Source organism: Glycine soja, chromosome 11 (genome assembly GCF_004193775.1).
Source record: "Glycine soja cultivar W05 chromosome 11, ASM419377v2, whole genome shotgun sequence".
Lineage (NCBI taxonomy): Eukaryota > Viridiplantae > Streptophyta > Magnoliopsida > Fabales > Fabaceae > Glycine > Glycine soja.
In genome coordinates, this window is record NC_041012.1 from 4,215,735 (window position 1) to 4,237,809 (window position 22,075).

General features: G+C 34.6%; 3 protein-coding genes and 1 long non-coding RNA gene across 7 annotated transcripts; 2 read left to right on the forward strand and 2 right to left on the reverse strand.

The window, feature by feature from the left end:
• The first annotated feature begins 2,322 nt into the window (after positions 1-2,322).
• Positions 2,323-8,707, forward strand: LOC114374309. Of its 2 annotated transcripts, XM_028331941.1 has the most exons (5): positions 2,407-2,734; positions 6,241-6,431; positions 6,542-6,575; positions 7,025-7,635; positions 8,271-8,707. In XM_028331941.1, exons 1-5 carry the CDS (start codon positions 2,407-2,409, stop codon positions 8,523-8,525), a joined length of 1,419 nt encoding a protein of 472 aa, XP_028187742.1. In that variant the 3' UTR covers positions 8,526-8,707. The 2 variants fall into 2 exon arrangements, with proteins under 2 accessions (XP_028187743.1, XP_028187742.1); XM_028331942.1 differs by lacking the exons at positions 6,241-6,431; positions 6,542-6,575 and having other exon boundaries at positions 2,323-2,734.
• On the reverse strand, positions 2,771-3,239 carry LOC114374310. The gene is made up of 2 exons (XR_003658539.1): positions 3,030-3,239; positions 2,771-2,927 (listed from the first exon to the last, which is right to left on the reverse strand). It is a non-coding gene; the product is annotated as an uncharacterized LOC114374310 (long non-coding RNA).
• A 4,915-nt stretch (positions 8,708-13,622) lies between the features above and the next one.
• LOC114376701 (heterogeneous nuclear ribonucleoprotein 1-like) lies at positions 13,623-18,231 on the forward strand. 3 transcript variants are annotated; one of them, XM_028334937.1, is made up of 14 exons: positions 13,623-13,774; positions 13,955-14,186; positions 14,314-14,403; positions 15,103-15,168; positions 15,264-15,329; positions 15,435-15,520; positions 15,666-15,711; positions 15,879-15,933; positions 16,188-16,264; positions 16,482-16,641; positions 16,724-16,848; positions 16,919-17,023; positions 17,521-17,661; positions 17,928-18,231. In XM_028334937.1, exons 2-14 carry the CDS (start codon positions 14,166-14,168, stop codon positions 17,985-17,987), a joined length of 1,098 nt encoding a protein of 365 aa, XP_028190738.1. In that variant the 5' UTR covers positions 13,623-13,774; positions 13,955-14,165; the 3' UTR covers positions 17,988-18,231. The 3 variants fall into 3 exon arrangements, with proteins under 3 accessions (XP_028190738.1, XP_028190739.1, XP_028190740.1); XM_028334938.1 differs by having other exon boundaries at positions 13,636-13,774; positions 13,934-14,186; XM_028334939.1 differs by having other exon boundaries at positions 13,636-13,774; positions 13,937-14,186.
• A 432-nt stretch (positions 18,232-18,663) lies between these two features.
• On the reverse strand, positions 18,664-21,335 carry LOC114376700. The gene is made up of 4 exons (XM_028334936.1): positions 20,381-21,335; positions 19,637-19,952; positions 19,335-19,416; positions 18,664-19,111 (listed from the first exon to the last, which is right to left on the reverse strand). Exons 1-4 carry the CDS (start codon positions 20,994-20,996, stop codon positions 18,899-18,901), a joined length of 1,227 nt encoding a protein of 408 aa, XP_028190737.1. The 5' UTR covers positions 20,997-21,335; the 3' UTR covers positions 18,664-18,898.
• Between the last annotated feature and the right edge of the window lie 740 nt (positions 21,336-22,075).

The window sequence follows — 22,075 nt, forward strand, 5'->3', positions numbered from 1 at the left end:
CCACCCCTATGGGCGATCACATAGGGGTTGCCAAAACCCTCCATAACCTTCAAGACAACTTCTTCTGACCGCATATGCATTGTGATGTTCGTCACTATGTGTCTGAATGTCTCATCTATCAACAGACAAAGTACGAGACTAGGAAACCAGCAAGGTTGCTTCAGCCCCTACCTATTCCAGCTTCTTCATGGGAGGACCTTTCTTTAGATTTTATTATTGGGTTACTGCAATCACACGGGCACATAATTATTTTGGTGATTGCTGATCGTTTTCCAAGGGCATTCACTTGGGAGCCCTTCCTTCAAGATATACTGCCCATACAGACGCTTTACTTTTTCTGGATTTGGTTTGCAAGCTTTGCGACTTTCCATAGAGCTTGGTGTCAGATAGGGACCTGCTGTTCATTACCAATTTCTGATGTAAATTATTTCGCTTGAGTCACACCAAGTTATGGATGAGTACCTCTTATCACCTAGGAACCAACGGGCAGACTGAGGTTCTCAATTGAACCTTGGAAAAATATATTTGTTCCTTTGTCCATGACAGGCCAACCCTCTGGTTCAAGTTCCTGGCTTTGGCAAAATGGTCGTATAATACTTCAGTCCATTCCGACACCGGTCTATCACTATTTTGTAGTGACTTATGGCAAACCTCCTCCGTCAATTTCTAATTACTTGTAGGGCTCTTCCTCGATAGAAGTTGTTAATTCATTAATGATGACTCACACTGCTATTCGCTCCACTCTACACCATTGTCTCCTTAAGGCTTAAACTACTATGAAGCATTCCGCTGATGCTCATTGCAATGGCGATTCTTATAATGCTGGTGACTGGGTGTATGTTCATCTCCGCCTTTACCACCAAACGTCTCTTTCTCCAACATATGCCAAATTGTCCAAACGCTATTTTGGATCCTTTCCAAAATTCATTGTTTTTCATGTTTCTTTATTGAAATTGCACCAGGGAACACCGTCGGATTCTCTTGAACCCCTGCCCTCCCTTTCGTCAAACAATAATCTAATGGTCGAACCCATTACTATCCTGGATTGGAAATGAGACTCCACTACATCACCTCCCTCCAAATTGGTGCTTGTTTAGTGGCTAGGCTTGGCCCTGAGGACTCTACTTACGAAAATTGGGATGATATGCAACAAGCCTATAACCTTGAGGACAAGGTTATTCTTCCAGCTGGGGGTGTTGATAGCAACAACACCACTCGAGCTAACAGGCCCAGAAAACCACCAACAACTCACTTCAATGATTATGTGTAAAACGGGTGATTATAAAATTACTAATTACGTTGAAGAAGATTCCCCACTACCTTGACCACACTTGTGTTATAACCACCTAGAAGCATATTACAAAATTTGTTAATACAACTCTCGTGCAATAAATTATCCTTTGTAACTCACTATAAATACCACAAGAATGAATAAAACAAAGAAAGAAATTTATCAGATGATTTTTAGTTCCTTTTAACATATTAGTGTCCTAATAATTTTCCTTTCCAAGGGTGTGACGGGTTGAGGTGCCAATCCACCAAGATATTTATGCAATAATGAATACTCCAATCAAACCATTTTGTTTCTATCAATTTTTTTTAAGAAAATACTTTCAAATTCTTCTCTTTTAAAAACTTATTTAAACATCTTAAAAATATTTAAAAAGTAATTATTCAAAAAATCATTTTTCACAACAAAACAATGTTAAACTTAAAAACAAACAATATGTAATTCTTTTTTGTGTTTTTAGTCATAAAAAATGAGAATAAATCACGTGGTTCTGGCCGGGATCGGAATAAATGATCTGTTTCACTGTTTTTTTATTTTTGTCCTTCCATCACGCCATTGGGCCGTCCAATTTTAAGACATTGCAGTAATAGTTAAACCACAACATTACACCATCTGCAATAAAAATATATCAATTAACACTTAAGAATCACATGTTAAAAATACATTGAGAGTTAAACACTTAAACGTGTAATATAATTTCTACCCAATAAAAATATTAATCCATTAACATAAATATTATGAATTTACGTATGATATATGAATGATATAATTGATAATCTATACTATTAAATAAATATAAAATTATTTTAAATTAATTTTATTGATATAAAAAATTGAGTTTGCGGTCAACAAATCTTGAAGCGTATACTTTCGAGTAAGATTGAGAGTATCTGTACTATGAAATTTGACTACACAAAGAAAAAACTATACACAAGAAAAAATATTAATATTTTATAATTAATGCATAACTAACCAATAACCATGGGAAAAAGAATTGCATCGCAACTATATATATATATAATCACTAAAGGTGCAGGAAGCCTTATCATTTTTGTCCCTTGCTCTTGTTCTCTAATTGGCCGAGCCAGAAGCCAATTTATTGGAGCTTGTTGGGAATGGCGTCGAAGCCGAATGACAAATGCAACAAAGGGTTCGCTGACAGCTATATGCTGTTGAGCCCTGAAGACGCTCATTTCTTCGATCTTCTTCGTGTGCTGTATTCCCGTAACTTGGGACACCGAAAATTCGTGGACAGCAATGCTGAGGGTTCTTATGAGGGAAGCTTCCGCAACAGATGGCTTATCTTCGTTTCTTTGGTGCTCCAGAAGCTTCTGTTGTTCATCGCTAAGCCACTTTCGTTCTTCGGCTCTTGCGTTGAGTTCTTCATCAACCTCCTTGTCCTCAACGGTGGCTTCATCATGATCGTCATTAACTTCCTCTCAGGTTTTTAGCTCGACTTCCAATTGCATAGATCTGAAGTTTTTTTTTTTTTTTTTTTTTTTTTTTTTTTTTTATAATTAATTTTACAATTGCTTGAAGTTAGTCCATCTGCTTCATGCTCATCAACTGTTTTATGCAAAGCAAAACTTACTAATCTTGCTCTTCCTTTCTTTGTGGGTGAAAAGTTTGTGGAAATCTGCGTGCACCCTTCTATATATCATTTTTCTTTATGCCAAAAAATTTCAAAAGAAGAAAAAGGAAAGTAAATAAACCCTAGTGTTTTTTACAAGAGTCGTACCTCAATTATTCAGATTCTCCATACACCAAGTTCAAATCTCATCCATGGTCCTTTTCTTAGTGATGTTCATGACTCATTTTATCCCATATTTTTGGGTAAATACTCGTTATATCGCATTGATTTGTCTTGGTCTTAAATTAATTTTGATCTGTTTCTTAAGAGAACATTTCGATGTGTTGGAGTTTCGAAATTAAACTTAATGTATTTTTAAGTTTGAGTCATATCATAGATCATTAGACGTTTTAACCTAATTTAATATCCAATATTATTTTTAAAAATATAACTCTTTTAAAGAATTATATATTAACGACATATTTTTGTTACTTAATAAATAATGTTGTATATAACAATATAAAATGATATTATATAAAAAAAATAAGTCATCCATTGACCATGTACAATCAATCATAACTCAAAATGCATAATTAAGTTTCTTAATTTTTAGGATCATTATTTTAAAAGTTATATAAAACAATGATTTTTTTTAATAATTGATAATATAAAATTATTTTATATGATTAATGTGATCATTAAACTCATATTATATTTATATATTTTTTTATTTGATAGTATTTATTGGAATATAATCCTTAATTGTAATCTTATGTTATTTCTAATTCTATAATTTAATTGTGTATAATATTAAAGTTGATATACTATGCTATAAACTAAGGTGATTTAATCCTATCCCGTATGTTTTAGATCTTGATAAGGTTAAATCCCAATTGGAATTCAAATTCCCCGACCTTTGGATTTCATAATGGCCACATATCTCTTTCGAACCCAATTGTTCAACTCCAACCTCCAACCTCCAACCTCCAACCTCCAACCCCCAACCTCCAACCTCCAACCTCCGTCGAGTTCACGCGCACGAGTATGACGCAGGTCCATGAGTTTTATTTTTTAGTGATATGAAGCATAATTTCTTTTTTTTAGTTCATTTAATGTACGATTTTTTTTATCGCTTTATTCAAATCTAATAATTAAAATAAAGTTCTTATTTTGTATCCTTAATTTTTTTTTTAAAATTTTTGACTGAAATATTGAGGATTTATAGCTAATGCTTTATACTTTGAAATGATATTTAGACACTTTTTATTTTATTTTAAACATTTCATCAACATAATTTATTTTTCTCTAACTTTTTTCGTCATTTAACTCTTTTTTTTTTATCACATTATATTATATTATCTATCATGCTTATTTTTTTCCTCTCATTAAATGGTAAATAACATTTGGAGAGTTGAAATATATTTTCTTTTATACTTTACAGTATAAATCGAGAAAATGAAGTGATTTACTTGAAAAGTTATCGGTGGTATTTTTTTAAATTTTTTTGAAAAGTATAGTTGGAAGTGAGTTTTGATTTTGAAGAAGTGAATTTTTTTTAAAGTGAAGTATAATGTTTCTGAAATAGTTTGTTGCGTGAAATGATTTTAAGTTAGCATATAACTTAAAAATTATAATACAGGAATTTAATTAGTTGGTTGAACGGAATGTATAAAAATAAAGATTAATAATATATTTTTTTATACTCTCTTTTTTGAATATTCTTTTTATTATTAGTTAAAATGGATTAAAAATTACTAATTTTGATAGAATTTATTTCTCAATTAATATTTATCTCTCTTGATTATATTTATGATGGCCGTTGTGGGCGGGGATAGGGTTATACATGGAAGGTCTTGGATAATGATTGATTATTATTTATTAATGTAACTTCATGCAAGGCGTAACCTATTCATTAGCTAAATAAATAAAAAAAAATTTATTAAAATTAATAATTTTCAATAAATTTTAATTAATCATAAAGAAAGTATAGTTAATATTCATGTGTAAGTATCCAGTCTACATATCAAATAACTTAAAAATTGTAATATTCATTAAAATTTGAATCTCCTACTTCTATCCATTCATAGATTGAACCAATGATCGAGGATTCCAGTGAATCAAATTTAATAACGCTTAGTAAAATTTTAACAACAAAATTAACTTTCTTAGTAACTATGTATTTTTTTTTTGAAAGGTAGTAACTATGTGTTTTTTGGACGGAAAGGTAGTAACTATGTATTAAGTAAATTGAAAATATATTATTATTATTATTATTATTATTCACATCACCAAATCCACCAATTGTGTCTCACTAATCAGTATCATTTATTAGGGGTGGGTAAGTGAGCCGGTTCGTCTTGTATAAGGTTTATTCGCATAAGTTTGTATTGACAATGGATCGTCTCGCATTTTTACACGGATCAAATAAATTGGTTCGTCCCTGTCCCGTGGACCCTTGGATCAAATGGGCCGGTCAGTGGACCTAATTTTAAAAGAATTTCAATTTCAATAAAAATACAACACAATCAAATTAAGTTCAATATAAATGTAAATAAAATTTTAACAATTAGTCAATTATATCAATAAAATAAATAATATCTTAACAAAAAAAAAATTCAAGCAATAAATCTAAGATATAAAACTTAAACATCTCCAACAACAAATGATTTCATATTTGAAACAATAAAATTCTAATGCGAGCAACTCACGGATCCCAGAGGCCAAACTCGTATAGTTTGCCGATTAAACGGGACATATCCAAAAATAACATAATCATGGACCGTCTAAAAAAATTGATCTGTTACCCACGTAGACCACGATGACTCATTGCATGTGGAGCATGGAGCATAACACAGACCCGGGAGAGTCGATCTCCGGCATTAAATTTCATTTTTTTTTTCCTTTTTATTTTTAGAATAGATTGGCTTGCCCTGCTTGCTTGTTTAGGGCCAGTTTGACATTATAAATTCATACTCGATAGACTCATAAATAATAAATAATACACTCCTAAAAGCTAATTATTGATATGCTATGACGTAATTAAAAAAAGTAAAAATTATAAGTAAAATAAAGAAAATAATTCTTTTTAGTTTTTATTTTTATTAAATTGTTTTATTATTTATTGATTTTTAAATTACCCACTACAATAATCATTCTTTTTTAAGTTTTCATATTAAATTAATTAGATTAAATTATTAATAAAACAAATGATGATGAACTGTTTTAACTTTGCATTTTTACGCGGTTCAATCAAAATGTTCATTCAAAATCATAGCTGCGCGAAACATTCCAATCAAACATAAGTATGAATAATCTATTTAAAGAGAATTCCTTTCACATCTAATCTAATCTAATTAATTAATTATTGTAAACAAAACAGGTCACCTGGTCATCCCCGATCGTAATGCACCAAATTATGTGTCTTGCATCGGAAATTTGGACACGCGAGTAAAGTTGGATGCCATCACGCGGGATGACTGCAGGTACTATGTTGCATTAGCTATGATGGCTTCAAAGGCATCCTATGAGAATGCAGCTTACCTTAAATCTCTAATAAAATATCACTGGAAGGTAATTAATTAACTTATTTTGTTTTGACATTTTCTATCTTCTCCTCAGTTTAATCAATTTCTTAAAATACATCCCTAATTAATTTTGTTTTGAGCTCTGTGTCCTTACAGATGGAATTCGTGGGATTTTTTGACTGCTGGAACGGTAAGAACTAAGAACTAAAAATAAGCAAATCTCATCTGCATGCATGTGTACATGTAACTTATAGTTAGTTTCAGTGAATAGTTGAGTGTTAAAAATGCTAGAAGATGTTCTTAGCAGTCTTTAAAAAGCTTCTGTGGAAGAATAATCATGAAGGAAAAATGTGCTTTAAGCCTCTCAATTTTCGGTCAAAATTAATTTTAGTTTCTATATTTTTATTTTTTATTTTTGTAATTAGTAAAATTCGTGTCTAAGAAATTCCGGATATATGAGGAAGAGCTAGAGACAGAATTACCATTATAGTTGTAAAAAATAAGAGAGTAAAAATTGTTGTTTTAAAATTATAGAAACTAAGATCAAATTTGGATGAAAATCTAGAAATCTAAAACACATTTTACCCTTACCTGAATGATGATTAATTTTCGTTTTCAACCTTTCCTTGCACATGCCAGATTTTCAAGAAAAGCCCACAACCCAAGTCTTGGTTGTTTTGGACAAGCATGAGGACCGCGATACTTACGTGGTGGCTTTCCGAGGAACGGAACCCTTTGATGCAGATGCATGGTGCACTGACCTTGACATCTCATGGTACGGGATTCCCGGCATTGGAAAAATGCATGGTGGCTTCATGAAAGCCTTAGGGCTACAGAAAAATGTGGGGTGGCCTAAGGAGATTCAAAGGGATGAAAATCTTCCCCCCTTTGCCTACTATGTTATTAGGGACATTCTAAGAAAAGGTTTAAGTGAAAATCCTAATGCAAAGTTGATTATTACGGGTCATAGTTTGGGTGGGGCACTCGCAATTCTCTACCCTACGATCGTGTTCTTGCATGATGAGAAGTTGCTGATGGAGAGGTTGGAAGGGATCTACACTTTTGGGCAACCAAGAGTTGGAGATGAAGCATATGCACAGTACATGAGACAAAAATTAAGGGAAAATTCTATCAGGTATTGCAGATTTGTTTATTGCAATGATATAGTTCCGAGGTTGCCCTATGATAACGACTTGCTCTTCAAGCACTTTGGGATCTGCCTTTTCTTTAACAGGCGCTATGAACTCAGGGTACGTATGTTTTTCCATTTTGAATTAATCTTTATTTGATTTAAGTGTTGATCTGCATTTGAATATTTTAAGTACTAGTGGACAAGATGTTGCTTTATAAGTATTTTTCAATAAAACAGAACAAATATTTACAAGTTGATCAATGAAAATATAACACATGCAGTATTTGTCACATGTACATTGTGTATAAGAGTGGAAATATAGGTCAGGACAAACAAGACTTAGTCGGAACTTGTTTAAAAAAATTCAAGGCTTAAATTAGGTTGGTTGCCGGTTTATCAATGGAAGTGGCATGTGCTTTTTTCTCACAATCATGATGCAGTCTGACTCTGATAACATAATAAACTCTAATGTCTTGGTTGTTATTTCTCTATATTTTACTTTTTTTTATTCGTAGAAATTAAAATAATTAAAAAAAATTATAACAATTCATACATCTTCTTAAATCAACTAAGTTAAACTCCTTGATTTTTTCTATATTTTGCTAACTTCAGTATTCTCTATCTTTTTCTTAAATAATGAATTAAATCCTTTTTTCTACACACAAGAATAGATATTTTTATTAAACATGTATTTCATATAGCAAGTTGGCCCTATATATGAAGTGAACAATTCATTGTTTAATTTTATTGCAGATTCTCGAAGAAGAGCCTAATAAGAATTATTTCTCGCCATGGTGTGTGATACCCATGATGTTCAATGCTGTTTTGGAACTAATAAGGAGCTTTACCATTGCGTTCAAGAATGGACCTCACTATAGAGAAGGATGGTTTCTTTTTGGCTTCAGGTTGTTTGGTTTGCTGATTCCTGGCTTACCTGCTCATGGTCCACAAGATTATATTAATTCCACTCTTCTGGGATCAATTGAAAAACATTTTAAAGCAGATTGATGTGTCCGTGTACTGTACATGATCATTCCGTACCACTCCATGTGTATGGTCATGCAAACTAAAATTTACGTGATATATAATCAAGTTTTTCAATTTAAATAATAATAATAACACTTGATTATGTATGTGAAGAATAGTTAATATCATTAATGAGATCAATGTGCAGTTTGTTTATTTCACTACAGGAAATGGTTGACCAAAAAATTGCTAACCAGCATTTGCTTGTGACATTCAGTTTATTATTGTCAATTTCCTTTATATATTTTCACCCTACCTGAATTAAAGATCTTTTACCTGTCAATAACAGTCATTGGTTGATTCTATGCTATCGAGGCAATGGAGCCACCACTTTAAAGCAAGAGTAGGGTTCTCCGGAAAGTAAATAAATGAAAAAAAAAAGAAGAAAAAAGATGTAATCTGAACTCCTTTCTCTTTAGCTGCTAAACCCATTTATGGAAAATTTGATACAGTAATTTCAAAATCACGTCATTTTAATGCAAACATATTTCTAACACAAACACTCTTATTGACCATATTTTTTTACACAAGAACAAGTTACGTAAAATTTGGTACACCCCTTAAATCACAACATCAACAAAAATCACTTCTTCTTTGAGCAACTTCCAAAACTAAGTATTATGAAGGTAACCTACAAAATGTGAAGAAGATGATAATGGTTGGCCTAGACCGGCAACCTTGTACTCTGTGTCCTGTTACCATCAATCAATTGCTTGATTGTATCTGAAATTGCACGCACAACCAATGCATAGAGCACTTGATAACAGTAGTAAGCAGACAAAGCAAAAATGCCAACCCCATGACATGACCCTAAGCCAAGCAAGGAGTGGAGATATAATGGTCATAACCAAAACTGAAGAAACACTTGCAATCACCATCATGATGCAGACTAAGATTATTATGAGGAAGGTCCCACTACGCTGAGGAAGCATTGTTCCCAGCAGCCACAGTGAGAAGTACAAGAAAATCATCAAAACCATAGCCATCATGACATTGGGGTGTGCTATGTATAAAGCTTCTCTCATTGGTGTGGTCTTGAAGGCAATGACACCAAACAACCACTGGAAGAGTTTGTCAAATATATCTGGTGACTCCCTGAACCAATTCACCTCTTTATCCCTAAAGCATCAAAGCAAAATGCATGTTAGAATAGAACACAGGAATTTGAAATAGTGATTAATAACTAATTACCTCGTCGGAATTGAATTTCTGGGACTATAATTCATAGCATTCGTTTGTGACATCCTTTCTCTACTCCTCTAAAGAAGAAAATGTGAAAGAGCTGGATTGCAGTTGCACAGAGCGAGGAGATTATATTTATACTTGGGAGAATGGTAGGTGTATTGTGATAACGGGGATTTTCTTATGCTTTAATTTGTTTACTTTGATACGAGGAAGTGTTGATATTAATATTTATATAAGAATATAATTTATGAAACAGAGTCAAAGAGAAGCTCTTAAAAAGTTTGAAATAGCATGCAAAATCTTCAGCTACTGCACCATTAAGGGAACGTACTAAACGTATAGTACGTATTTAATTAAGATGCCATTTGGTAACAAAAATGCCAAGTTTTTCCACCCTCAAACCGTTATCTGGAGAGATCAATAGTCTGAAAATTGATGATGTTTGGTGTACTGATGAGGATGTTCTAAAAAGGGAGGCCATTAATTTTTTCAGGAAACTTTTTCAAGATCAGAGTCACTGTAATCCCAATGGAATTGAGTTTGATAATTTCAAGATCAGGTCGATCTCTCTTTGAATCTCTTATCATATCTGTAACTATAAAAGAGGTCAAAGATGTAATTTTCTCTGAGTCATTACAAAGTCCGACCAATATTTTTTCAAACATACTGAGATCATATTGGTAGGGATGTGTGGGATATAGTGACTCACTCCTTTTCCAATGGATGATTAATCCAGCTTTAGCAAAAACTCATTGTTCCTATCCCGAAGGTTGACAACCCTACTAGTCTCAATGATTTCCGTCCCATCCGCTTGTGCAACATACTTCTCAAAGTCATCTCCAAAATTATTGTGTCGAGAATCCGACCTTTCCAGAGCAGTTTTATTCCCGACAGAGGCACTGGTGATAATGCTTTGATAGCACAGGAGATTGTTCACAATATGCATAAGAAAAAAGGTAAGTTCGGCTATCTTATGCTTAAAATTGACTTCGAGAAAACATATGATAAAGTGGATTGGGAATTTCTTCGGGTAACTTTATGTGAATTTGGCTTCCCTTATACTATTATTGCCTTGGTCCTGAATTGTATTACGTCTACATTGCTGGCTTTGAGGTGGAATAATGAGATTATAGAAGGTTTCAATCTAAGCAGTGGGCTTTGTCACAGAGATCCCTTATCTCCTTATCTTTTTGTTCTATGCATGGAGAAGTTGGCCCTTCTTATCCAACAGGAAGTTGAGAATAACTCTTGGAGTCCAGTGAGAATGACCCTTCTTACAAAGAATGGCCCTAGCATATTGCATTTATTTTTGTCGATGACTCGCAGATTTATTTGTGGTATATCTTGGAGTTCCACAACTATAGTCATTGGAGCCCACATGCTTATTTATTTGAGTTTTATCCTAACTTATATGATGCTCAATTTTTTTATTTTTGTCTGATGTAGGACTTCAATTCATACTTATAATCCAACATCAGACACCTTATTTGTGAATCTGATTCAACTTGTGATTTGACACTTATAAAAACTGGCACAATTAGTTCTCATGTGCATTATCCTTTGGTGAATAAGATTAGGAGTTTCCTGGATCTTGATTGGCGCATCCACTTCTAGCATACATACAGGGAGGGGAATAACATTGCAGACTATCTTGCAAAGACAGGAGCTGGTCAAGTCTCGCAGCTTGTAATCTTGGAATCCTGTCCTGCTGTTCTTAAGCCTAAGTTATTAGCAGATGCTTTAGGCACTTACTTTGTTAGTTAGACACAGCTAGTTTTTTTTTTTAGCTCTTTTTCTGCTTTTTGTCCTTTTCGCTATCTGCTGCATAAAAAAAATTAAGGTGCCATACTGGGGTCCACTTTATCTGTTAAATAGAAAAAACAAATAATAAGAATGTGCAGAAAGAAAAGTATGAGAAATAGAAATATAGTAGCACAATATTTTGTTTTGAAGGTCGTTTGAAATGAACGTGTGATTACCCGAATTATACTTGAAAGTATAAAACGCGCGTCAAATATAACAACATTGTGTTAATGGTCCAACGGACACTTGTGTTTGCGACCTGCAAATTTCGTTCTTGTGTGACAGTGACTTTTTATACTTGCAAGTATAGAACGTGCATGAAACAACATTGAGCAATTGAATTGGACACGTACGTCCAAATAGAAACGTCACAAGATTTGTAGTCATTTTCAATGGTGAGACAGAAAACTATTACACCAGACAAATAAGACCTTTATAGTTTGGTAATCTTATAATAAAACATTTATTTATATTTTTAAAAAAGTTTATTATATGTCAAAATGAATTAATAACATATTAAATCAATTTAAAATTTTCTAAAATTTGTAGACTTGATATACTAAATAAGAATTTTTAATTTAATGGTTAGATGGATAAAACTTAGATATTAAACCACCTGTATATGTAATTTTTAATAGATTACTAAACTATGCATAACAGACACACACACACAAAGACCTAATAAAGGCAATTTTTTTATATTATAGTCCTTGAGATTATGACCGGTCTACAAAACCGTTTTTAATATTCTTTTTGTTACATATTATATTATACGTTATTTAAAATATTTAATTACCTTAAAAAAATATAAATTATGTTTTTCAATAATACTCTTATTTATTAATATTTTATTTTTTAAAATAAGAGTTATTTTTTAATATTATTTTAAAGGGAAAGGAAATATTTAGAGCAAAATTATAGCAACACCTCGAGTGAGTTTGCTCTAAAAGGAAATATTTAGAGCAAAATTATAGCAACACCCCGAGTGAGTTTGCTCTAATTATACATGCACCTCGTCCAATTGAGACCATTACTCTGACACCCCTCCTTTTAACAGTGTTACCGTTTGTTAAGTTTTTAAAGAAACTTACATTTATATCCTGTTCTTTTTTATGGAAACCCAAAATTATCCTTCTTCTTTTACTCGTGACAACATTTATATCCTGTTCTTTTACCCCCCTGATATCCTCCTCTTTGACAGCACCGGCCTTGGTGAGGAAATCCTCGAGGGTCATCGCAGGAGCCTCGCTTCCGTTGGCATTGACGACGTTGGTGGAGACGACATTGTTGATGGGGTCTTGCGGCGACGATCTTGCGATAGCAACAATGGTGTGGGATGGAGGGGAAGATGATGCGGTGGTGGTGTCGGAGGGGATGAAGAAATCATCTGGTATACATGTTGTCGTGATTTAAAGTGGTAGTTTTGTTTGCTTCCATGTTTGTGCTGCTTATTTTAGTTTGAGGTTTGGGAGTGGGTTTGTCGATCTGTAGCTTGGACTTGGAACGACGCCGCAGTGGCCACCGGAGGTGGAAAAGCTAAGAAGGTTCTTGTTTAGCAGTTTTACACACTTGTTTCTTTGGCTCCTTATCTGTTGCAACGTGGCAATCCTAGTTGAAATCTGGGCACATGTTTAGATTTTGTATATTACTTGTTGTCATGTACTAGGTTGGTTTTTTTTTCTATTGGAAATTCGTGTGTTCTTTATTGTTTTTGAGTATTTTGTGTAGATTTGTTCCTCATATACTTGTTTGACGCTTGTAATATTGCTAACAAGTTTTGGGATGGGGTTGTTTTTGGGTTAAAAAAATTATTAAAACGCATGTGCCTATCATGTGATCACAAATGTAGACGGAGTTAACGCCGTTAAGGGAGGAGGGGATGCAACTGTAATGGAAACTGAAGAAGTTAGAAGGTTTTTTTAGTGTTAAAATAAAGAGGGAATGCATCTGCAATTAGTGTAAACCTAAGGAGGAGTTGCTGTAACTTGCTCATCCTATTTGGTTAATTAGTCGGTTCAAGGCGAAACCCGGTAACGGGTCTGGTCCGGCCCAGCCCAACTGCTAGATGCGAATATGCAATTTTGCGAAGTGGGCATGTTATAGATGGCCCAATAAATGAGAAAGAGAAAACAAGGAGCGAAAAAGCGTCACGAGCGAGAGAGGAAGGAAGAGAAGAGAGATAGGGAGAGCGAGCGTGAGAGGAAGATCTTCGATTTAGGGTTTTCAATTTCGTATTCAGCAAGGTCAGTGAGCGCCTAATTCACCGAATTTCTTTCAATTCCTAACAATTTTTTTTTTTTGTTTTCTGTTACCGTAGAACTCCAACCCCCAAAAGCTGATTTTCATCTGGTAGTAGTATATGATGATGATGATGACAATGACGATTTTTGTGTGTGAGAAAGAAGTGTGCTTGTTGTGTGCAGGCGGCGAGTGTGAGATTTTTAGAGAGAGAGAGGTGAGAACGCTGAGTGCTCTGCTGAGAGATTCCATTGCCCCAAGAGAAGGAAGAGGAGGAGAAGGTGGATATATATATATATATATTTCTTTCTGTTTATTTATCCTCAGAGTGGTGGATAGGGATTTTTCCCTCTGCAGCGTTCCGTTCCTTTCCACTGTGATTTGTTGACGTTTCTGATGGAGCAGCGAAAGCTTGTGGTCAGTCCTGCACGTCCAATTTGTTAATATATATATATATATATATACTTGTCGATTGCATTAATCGAAATTTCGACATCGTTTTTTTTTTTTTTTTGCAATTCGTGTTCGTATAATTGCGCATTAGGTTTTGGGGATTCCGTGGGATGTCGATACTGAGGGATTAAGGGAATATATGAGCAAGTTTGGTGAGCTGGAAGATTGCATTGTCATGAAGGTTAGCCGTTGCTTTCCATTTATCTGTTAAGTGTCGTTATTTTTCATGTGCTATTTATGCTTGTCTACCATGTCGATAATAAATTATTTATTATTTATATCTATTCTGTATATTTCAATTATCCGTTTGTTTGTAATATAACTCAATCCCATCTATACTCCTATTTGTATTGAATTTAATAAAAACTACTTGCTGCTTGCAACTTTTCAAGAAGAGAAAAGGCCAAGTGGGTGAGTTTCTTTTGATGCCCTTGAAGATGTTTATGTTCATCCAGCTGACATGTACCTCAAAGTTTCATTAATATGAATCCATTTAAAGTAAACATCCATTTTGGTATTTAAAGATACAATTAGTTTAGTTTTCTAATAATACTAAATATTAAATACATCAAAATGGTTCCTCATTGTCAAAATTTGATGTCAAAGGGTTGTGGTCACTTTTTTCTTCTCCTTCTGCTTATTACTGATTATGAAGGAAATGCCTTGTACAATCTTTATAGTTCATTATTCATGGCTTATTTATCACAAGTTTGGGTGCTACAAGCGCACAGAGAAATCAAGAGAAGAAATATCAAGCTGGTTATGCTTTATTACTTCTGTTGAATGTGAAATATAATTGTCTTGTACAGGATCATGCTAGATTGCCCCTACACTATTAAGTTTTCTGGAGGCACATTTTAATCCGCTTTATTTATTTTAGGAGCGGTCAACTGGACGGTCTCGTGGTTTTGGATATGTTACATTTGCTTCAGTGGATGATGCTAAGGTAATTAGTTCCTCTCATCTTTCAAGTGCTCATTTGATACACCCTATATCATGTCTACATGATATATCATGATTTTGATGACTTTCTTTCTGCAGGAAGTACTATCAAGTGAACATATTATTGGTAATAGGACGCTGGAAGTCAAAGTGGCAACACCAAAGGTTATAACCAAATTTTTGTTTGAAACTCTAAATCTGGTCTGCTTCGTGGCTGGTTGACTTTTTATATAACTGTACTGCTTATTCTGCAATGCTTTCATATTAAAGGAGGAAATGAGGGCACCAGTCAAAAAAGTTACTAGAATATTTGTTGCCAGGATTCCACAATCAGTAACAGAAGCTACTTTCCGAAGGTATACGAGTATGTAGTATCTTCATTACAATAATCCACACTAGTGTTTTTTTCCTTTAGTAATATTTTCTTATGTTGAATGTATACGATGAAGTTTGTATGATAGTCTCACAACCTTTCTTATATTTCTTTTCTTTTTCTTGCAGTCATTTTGAGAAATATGGTGAAATAACAGATTTGTACATGCCAAAGGTACTTTCCTTCCTGTGATTGTTATTGATGCAGAATTCAAATGCAGTTTGCATGTAATTTTTTTTTTTGTATGTATGCAAGCTGTTGAATTCACATTTAGCTGTACAAATAAATTGCAAACTATAAACTTTTCTTAATTATCGATAATTTACCATTTTTCCCAACAGGATCAAGGCTCCAAAATGCATCGTGGAATTGGTTTCATCACTTTTGCAAGTGCAGGTTGGCCATCTAATGTAGCCTGTGTGTTCTAATCTTAAGTTTCCGTGTGTTTTAAAGTGTATGGAAGTTATATTTTAATTTCCCTTTAATTTATCTATGTAGTCATGTGGGATCTTGGTTATCAATTGGAAAAGTGAAATTTTGACTGTACCTGCTACTTGCATTATTTTGATTTACTTTTTTGGTTCTCGGACTACTGAAATATTGTGGAGAGGATGTCTCAATCACTATAAAGAAGATGTTTTGTCTTGCAGATTCTGTGGAGAATTTGATGTCAGAAACCCATGAACTGGGAGGTTCTGCTGTGGTGGTTGATCGAGCTACTCCTAAGGCAAGAGTTTCTTTAGCTTGTCATTTTACTGTAGAATATTTTCTGGATATTGCAGAGTAATGTGTCATGTGTAACCAAGACTTGTTTTAATCAAATTAATTAAATCTTACTAGTGGATTTCATTTCCCTAAACACGTGCATTGTTTAATGATTAAAGAATATCTTAATATTTATATTTGTCCTTATCCTTTTAGTTATCGTATGTTCCTTTTTTCAGGATGATGACTTTAAGCCAATGGGCAGAATGCCGCCGCCGCCACCGCCACCGCCACAAGGAGGAGGATATGGTGCATACAATGCTTATATCTCAGCAGCCACTAGATATGCAGCACTTGGTGCTCCTACTTTGTATGACCATCCTGGCCCAATTTATGGAAGTAAGCATCAAGCACCAGTGTTCAATTAAAATGACTCATGTTGCTTCATACTGACTAGTGACTACCCTATTTTGTGAATTAGGGGGAGATGCTCGGAGAACTAGTAAAAAAATTTTTGTCGGCCGTCTTCCCCCAGAAGCAACTTCTGATGATCTTCGCCAATATTTTGGAAGATTTGGTCGTATATTAGATGTTTATGTTCCAAGGGTAAGATATACAAAAAATGCATATATGAGTGTTGGGAAAGCTGAATAACTTGATTTTGTTTTTTGGGTAGGATCCTAAGAGAGCAGGTCATAGAGGTTTTGGATTTGTTACTTTTGCTGAAGATGGTGCAGCAGATCGCGTCTCTCGAAGGTCTCATGAGATTTGTGGACATCCGGTACTTTGATTTAAATTTGCTGCCAACTGTTTTTACTACCCTACTTTCATCTATTATAAGTTTCTGTTTGTCCATTTTTCTGTAATTGAAATTTAAATGTATAGATGTGGTGGAAGGGGATCTTTGTGGGTATGAGGTGGAGATTATTAACTCCCCCTTCTTTAAAATGCCCATTCCTGTTTAGAGCATTGTTATTATTCAAATAGCCTCACTAGATTTTTAGAAGCTTAACTAGTTGGTTCCTTCAAATCATGAGAGAACGAGTCTTTAGAAGTGTGGATTTGTAATTCTGTTGTTACTTACAGAGATCTATGACATTACATCACCGTCTACAGTAATTACATACCTGTACAGTAGACCTATATAGTTCATGTGAAGGGTGAATTTCTTATGACATGTCATCATGCTGGAATGTCAAGATGATTTGATTAGACTTTTTGGTTTATTTCTGTTTTGGTTTAAATATGATTTGATTAATTAACAGCTTGCACCTGCAGGTGGCAATAGATTCGGCTACTCCTGTTGATGATGCAGGGCCCAGTGGGAATTTTATGATGAATAGTATGGAATCTTTTGGGGGATATGGTGGTCCTGTGCGATCTTATGGGAGGATGTATGGTAGCTTGGACTTTGATGATGTGAGTTTATACATACTGGTGATTTTATGGCCAATAATATATAAGGGAAATGGAATTTGGAGTTTTGGACAATTTGTCTAGAATTTGACCTGCTTAGCAAGTACATTATCTTAATATGAAATATTTTAGTTTTCTCAGTGTAAAAACAACGTTAATCAGTGGTTGTATTGATGTTCCTAGCATGTAATCACATGCACTGAAACATTGAAGTATTGAATCTAGTTTCATGTTTTCACCTTTTGAGTATTTATTATTTTCTTTTGCAGTGGGGTTATGGAATTGGGAGACCATCAAGAGCAGCAGATTGGAGGTATAGACCATACTAGTAGGACACAACTTATCGGTGCCAGCGAACTGTGGTGTTGTTATTTAACTATGATTTTTAAAGCTGTGTAAGAACTATGGATTTTATTTTATCCATCGTAAACAAGAAATACTTTTTTCTTTTAACATATTGTTATCTTGTATCCGTTTGTAATAGTGCAGATGATGGAAATATGATATATTCTAGAATGACGATGTTACATTTCCAGAATAAATTAGTCATTTATGCCCTTTTATATTTTCGAACGAACGAACCTGGTTACACTTTTCAGTCATCTTTTTGTGGTCAAAGTCTGTATTAGTCACACTATAAGTACGTAGGGGAAAATGTGAAAATATAAAAGGACGGACGTTGAAAAGATGTTTCTAAATATATACGTATGTTCCAACTGATTCTATTTTATTACTCGTCGAAAACTCGTGTCTAACTGATGTATCCGCACCAATTTTAAATGATCTTGGCCACTGAGATGAATACTCGTTGTCGAGTTTGCCCATGTGATATAAATTGAAAATTAAAGAGGCATGCGTTTCCTTTTGAAAGAAGTGAAATATTTTGAATATTATTTACAATGCAAATTTGCTGATGGTGGTCATGGAAAACGCTCCAATTCTTGAACTACTTGTGCTCCTCCAACGATGCTCTTAGTAATAAAGAGGGGAGAAGAAAATAAACGGTAAAAAGAAAGGCAAGCATCCAGAAATAATCCCGATTAGGTCTCGTACATAATGCCAAACATATCAAATGGCTCTAAGACACTGTAGTAGTAATTCACTATTAACATTGTTGGGAAGTACAAAAGGCAAAAATAAAAAATAAAAATGACCTATGACTTGAAATATGATTATCGATGCGTTTATCGGGACTAAACCTTAGTGATTTCAGATATGGGATTAAATATTAAATAATGAATTAATCATGGAGAGCATGAGTGCCGAAGCAGCTCCTTGGAAACCATATCTGGGCATATTTGTGGAATGAAAATACTTTTCGAGTCTTGGAAACCTGCTGACCCTCCTCTTCTACAGTTATTTGGTTTCTCATCTTTTCAGCCTCCATCTGCGCCCTTCTCAGTTTGCTTTGAATCTTATCCATTGATGACGATTTCTTCTTTTCTAATTTCATCTGTGTCAAACACTTCCATGATCAGAAAATACAAGTAGAAAGGCTATTTTATACACTGTGTATAATGAGTTTCATTATGCAGCATGACATGACACCAATTTTACTGATTAGGAATGGAACCTCCCTTGCTTAATATAATATCTTGCCTACGAATTTAAGTTGGAATTGGGACACACATCATATGAGAAAGTTCAATATATAAGTTAACATGAGTTAAGAAAACCTCTAGTTTTCGTATTTCAGCTTCAGCCTTGGCTTTCTGCAAACTCTCCCATGCAACGATTTTGGCTTCCTCCCTCTGAATCCTGCACCAAAATAAAACAAAATGACATTATATCTCTTTTGCTCACGGAATGAATGTTGGAGAGATTCAAATATCTTGATAACTATGATCTTGGGCAGTGAGAGGCATGCATGGCAGTAGAATTTAGAATTCTTTAACTTAGTTGCATCTTCCAAATTAATTTTAGAACTCAAATAGGGGAATACTAACTAAAATCAGCTTTGAGTATCTAAAGGACATACTTGGATGAGTCCAACGTCGACTCTGCATTATCCAAACCTGAAGCTTTGGTTTCCGTTCTACTAATTTTTCTTGAGTGTTTACCAGGTAGCAAGCTCAGCTTGGGTACATGGCTCTTAGACCACCTAATAATACTAGCCTCGCTGTCTATCTCTACATCTCTGACCTCTAACTTTGCAGAAAGGTTATTTTGTTGATCCATTGTCGAAGTGGGTGCATCATTCTCAGGCTCAGGAGGGCTCATTTGAGTGCCTTTGTCACATTTTGAGAGAGGAGATGTCACGGTGTCCTCATTCTTAATTTCGTTTCGTTTCTCGTCTGTAAAGCATTTTAAATGCGTAAATGCTCACATATCAATACATAGTTGTATGATCATACTGCCAATTTGAATGACTTCTTATCTTGTTGGGCTTTGAATATTGGTGTTATGAATACATACATTTAGAGTTTAATATTCCCTGAAACATACATTGGGCTATAAACTAGCCTTAACAAAACTTAGATACAGTTCCTTAGCTTCTGGTGGTGTTTTTTTCAATTAGAATTGAAATTTTATTTTGTTAATTCGTATAATTAAAGGATTACACAAATTATGGAAGTAAAACTCCAATTCTGATTAGATAATAGTACCAACAGTACTGTAAGTTTGGTCCAGCCATTTGATACACATGAGATCATCTTAAGTGGAATATGCAATGTAAAAACTTAGAAAGGCTACCTCTGAAGAAGAATTCCATTATGCGTACCTTGAGAATTAGGCGAAGGGTCACATAGCAGTTCTGACCACATGGGTGCACTAGACACTGATGGGAGAGCTACACTATTTTCATTGAGGAATGGACTGAAGCATTGCATACTATTGTCAAAGTCATAACGGGTACCAAAAACAGCCTCATGTGCATAATAATGGTGAAGAGAGATAGCATCCGGTGCCAACACCCCAGTTGAAAAGGGAGAACCACCCATCATGAAGTTCTTCACTACCAAACCTTGGCTCAGTGGAATTGTGGGTGAGTAATTGGAGTAGTAGCCTGTTCCTGGAGGCATAATTGGACCACTTTTCGATTTTGGTCGCCGCTGCTGAAGTTGTGTATAGGAATTGGTTTTGTTGTTGGCATAGCCTGAAACGGGGCTACAAATCCACCTCTCAGCATCATCCCATTTTGAAGGTATTGTTCTTCCACTGTTGAAGGGTGTCAAGTTAGCCACACTAGCATTCCTTATGCTGTTTGATGATGGCTGCAGCAACACCCTCTCTGAGCTCCACCCCTTTTGGCTCCCAATGCTTTTCTCTCTATAGTTTGGTGCCCCTGGACTTAGAAATGAACCAAGTTTCTGGGAGGTACCAGAACTTTTCTTCATCACACACTTTATCACTTTTTGATCTACTTTAAGTTGCCACAAGCCTCTTGGGGTAGCACCGTGGCACTTCAAATATGGAAATATCCTGTTTCTACTTGTGTAGCTTGGTAAATGTGTTGTTGGAAATTATTGGAGGTGATGATTCCCAAAAAAAGAAGAAATAGCAAAGAAAAAGCGCAAGTCTTCAGAAGGGTAAATATGCTTTAGGTTGATATAGTATCCTAAAAAGAACTTAAAGTAGATTTTGACCACTCATTACTCAATCACTAGGTATGGTTCAATCCATGTCACACCAAAGCAGCAATAAGGGCTTTGAAGGGGACGAGTTATGATGTTGTATGTGAAACTATGACAGCAAATGTTGAAATTAGACACTTGAGTGTTGTTAGGCTATTATTACTGACTTATTAGTTAAGCGTGACATGCTGTCATCAATCTTTGTCGAGTGGCAATGATGGACTGGTTTAAGTAACATTTTCTGCTTCTATCGATATTGGAAGGATATGTACAACACATATGTGTGGACAATTATAGGTTGAGACTTAACGAGTAAGTCCAATACCAATGAATCAAGCCATTCATTCCCTTGAGATAAGAAGCGGTGGAAAAGTGAGTAGGATGGGTGTGGTCTTGCGAAGGAGAATAGGACGAGGACATGAGCTGTGAGACATTGTGCAGTGTTGCATAAAACATATCCTAGCATTTGTCATGTGGTTTCCGTAAACATGTTCTAAAAAAAAAAAACTAATCATACACTTTTATTTTCATTTCACTTCTACTCTATTTTTTTTTTTAATCTCTTTTATGTTATTACCGAGTTCTCTACCCGTTCGATCTGTCAACGGTTACCTTCTCTTTAGTCTGAGCTTCGTCTCCGATGTGAGATAGAGTACCTAAAAGGGAATTTCAATGGTAAAGTCAATGCTTGTCTTAGACATATCTATTGTGAGATGAATGTAACTTACCTTCTTCTTCTACCAACGTCTACTTATAGCGGTGAAGGTTACCGAGTTGGTAATTGTCTCCACGTACTCTACTACGAGAACGAGTGTGTAATGGTAGTGGGTTGGCTAAAACCA

Coding starts and splice junctions, on each gene's coding strand:
- LOC114374309 (XM_028331941.1), top strand. CDS start 2,407: ATGGCGTCGAAGCCGAATGACAAATGCAACAAAGGGTTCGCTGACAGC. Junction 6,576..7,024: donor ATTTTTTGACTGCTGGAACG/GTAAGAACTAAG, acceptor TGCACATGCCAG/ATTTTCAAGAAAAGCCCACA. Junction 7,636..8,270: donor ACAGGCGCTATGAACTCAGG/GTACGTATGTTT, acceptor ATTTTATTGCAG/ATTCTCGAAGAAGAGCCTAA.
- LOC114376701 (XM_028334937.1), top strand. CDS start 14,166: ATGGAGCAGCGAAAGCTTGTG. Junction 15,712..15,878: donor CAGATTTGTACATGCCAAAG/GTACTTTCCTTC, acceptor TTTTCCCAACAG/GATCAAGGCTCCAAAATGCA. Junction 16,265..16,481: donor TTGATCGAGCTACTCCTAAG/GCAAGAGTTTCT, acceptor TCCTTTTTTCAG/GATGATGACTTTAAGCCAAT.
- LOC114376700 (XM_028334936.1), bottom strand. CDS start 20,996: ATGAAGAAAAGTTCTGGTACCTCCCAGAAACTTGGTTCATTTCTAAGT. Junction 19,953..20,380: donor CCCTTCGCCTAATTCTCAAG/GTACGCATAATG, acceptor AATGCTTTACAG/ACGAGAAACGAAACGAAATT. Junction 19,417..19,636: donor TCGACGTTGGACTCATCCAA/GTATGTCCTTTA, acceptor ATTTTGGTGCAG/GATTCAGAGGGAGGAAGCCA.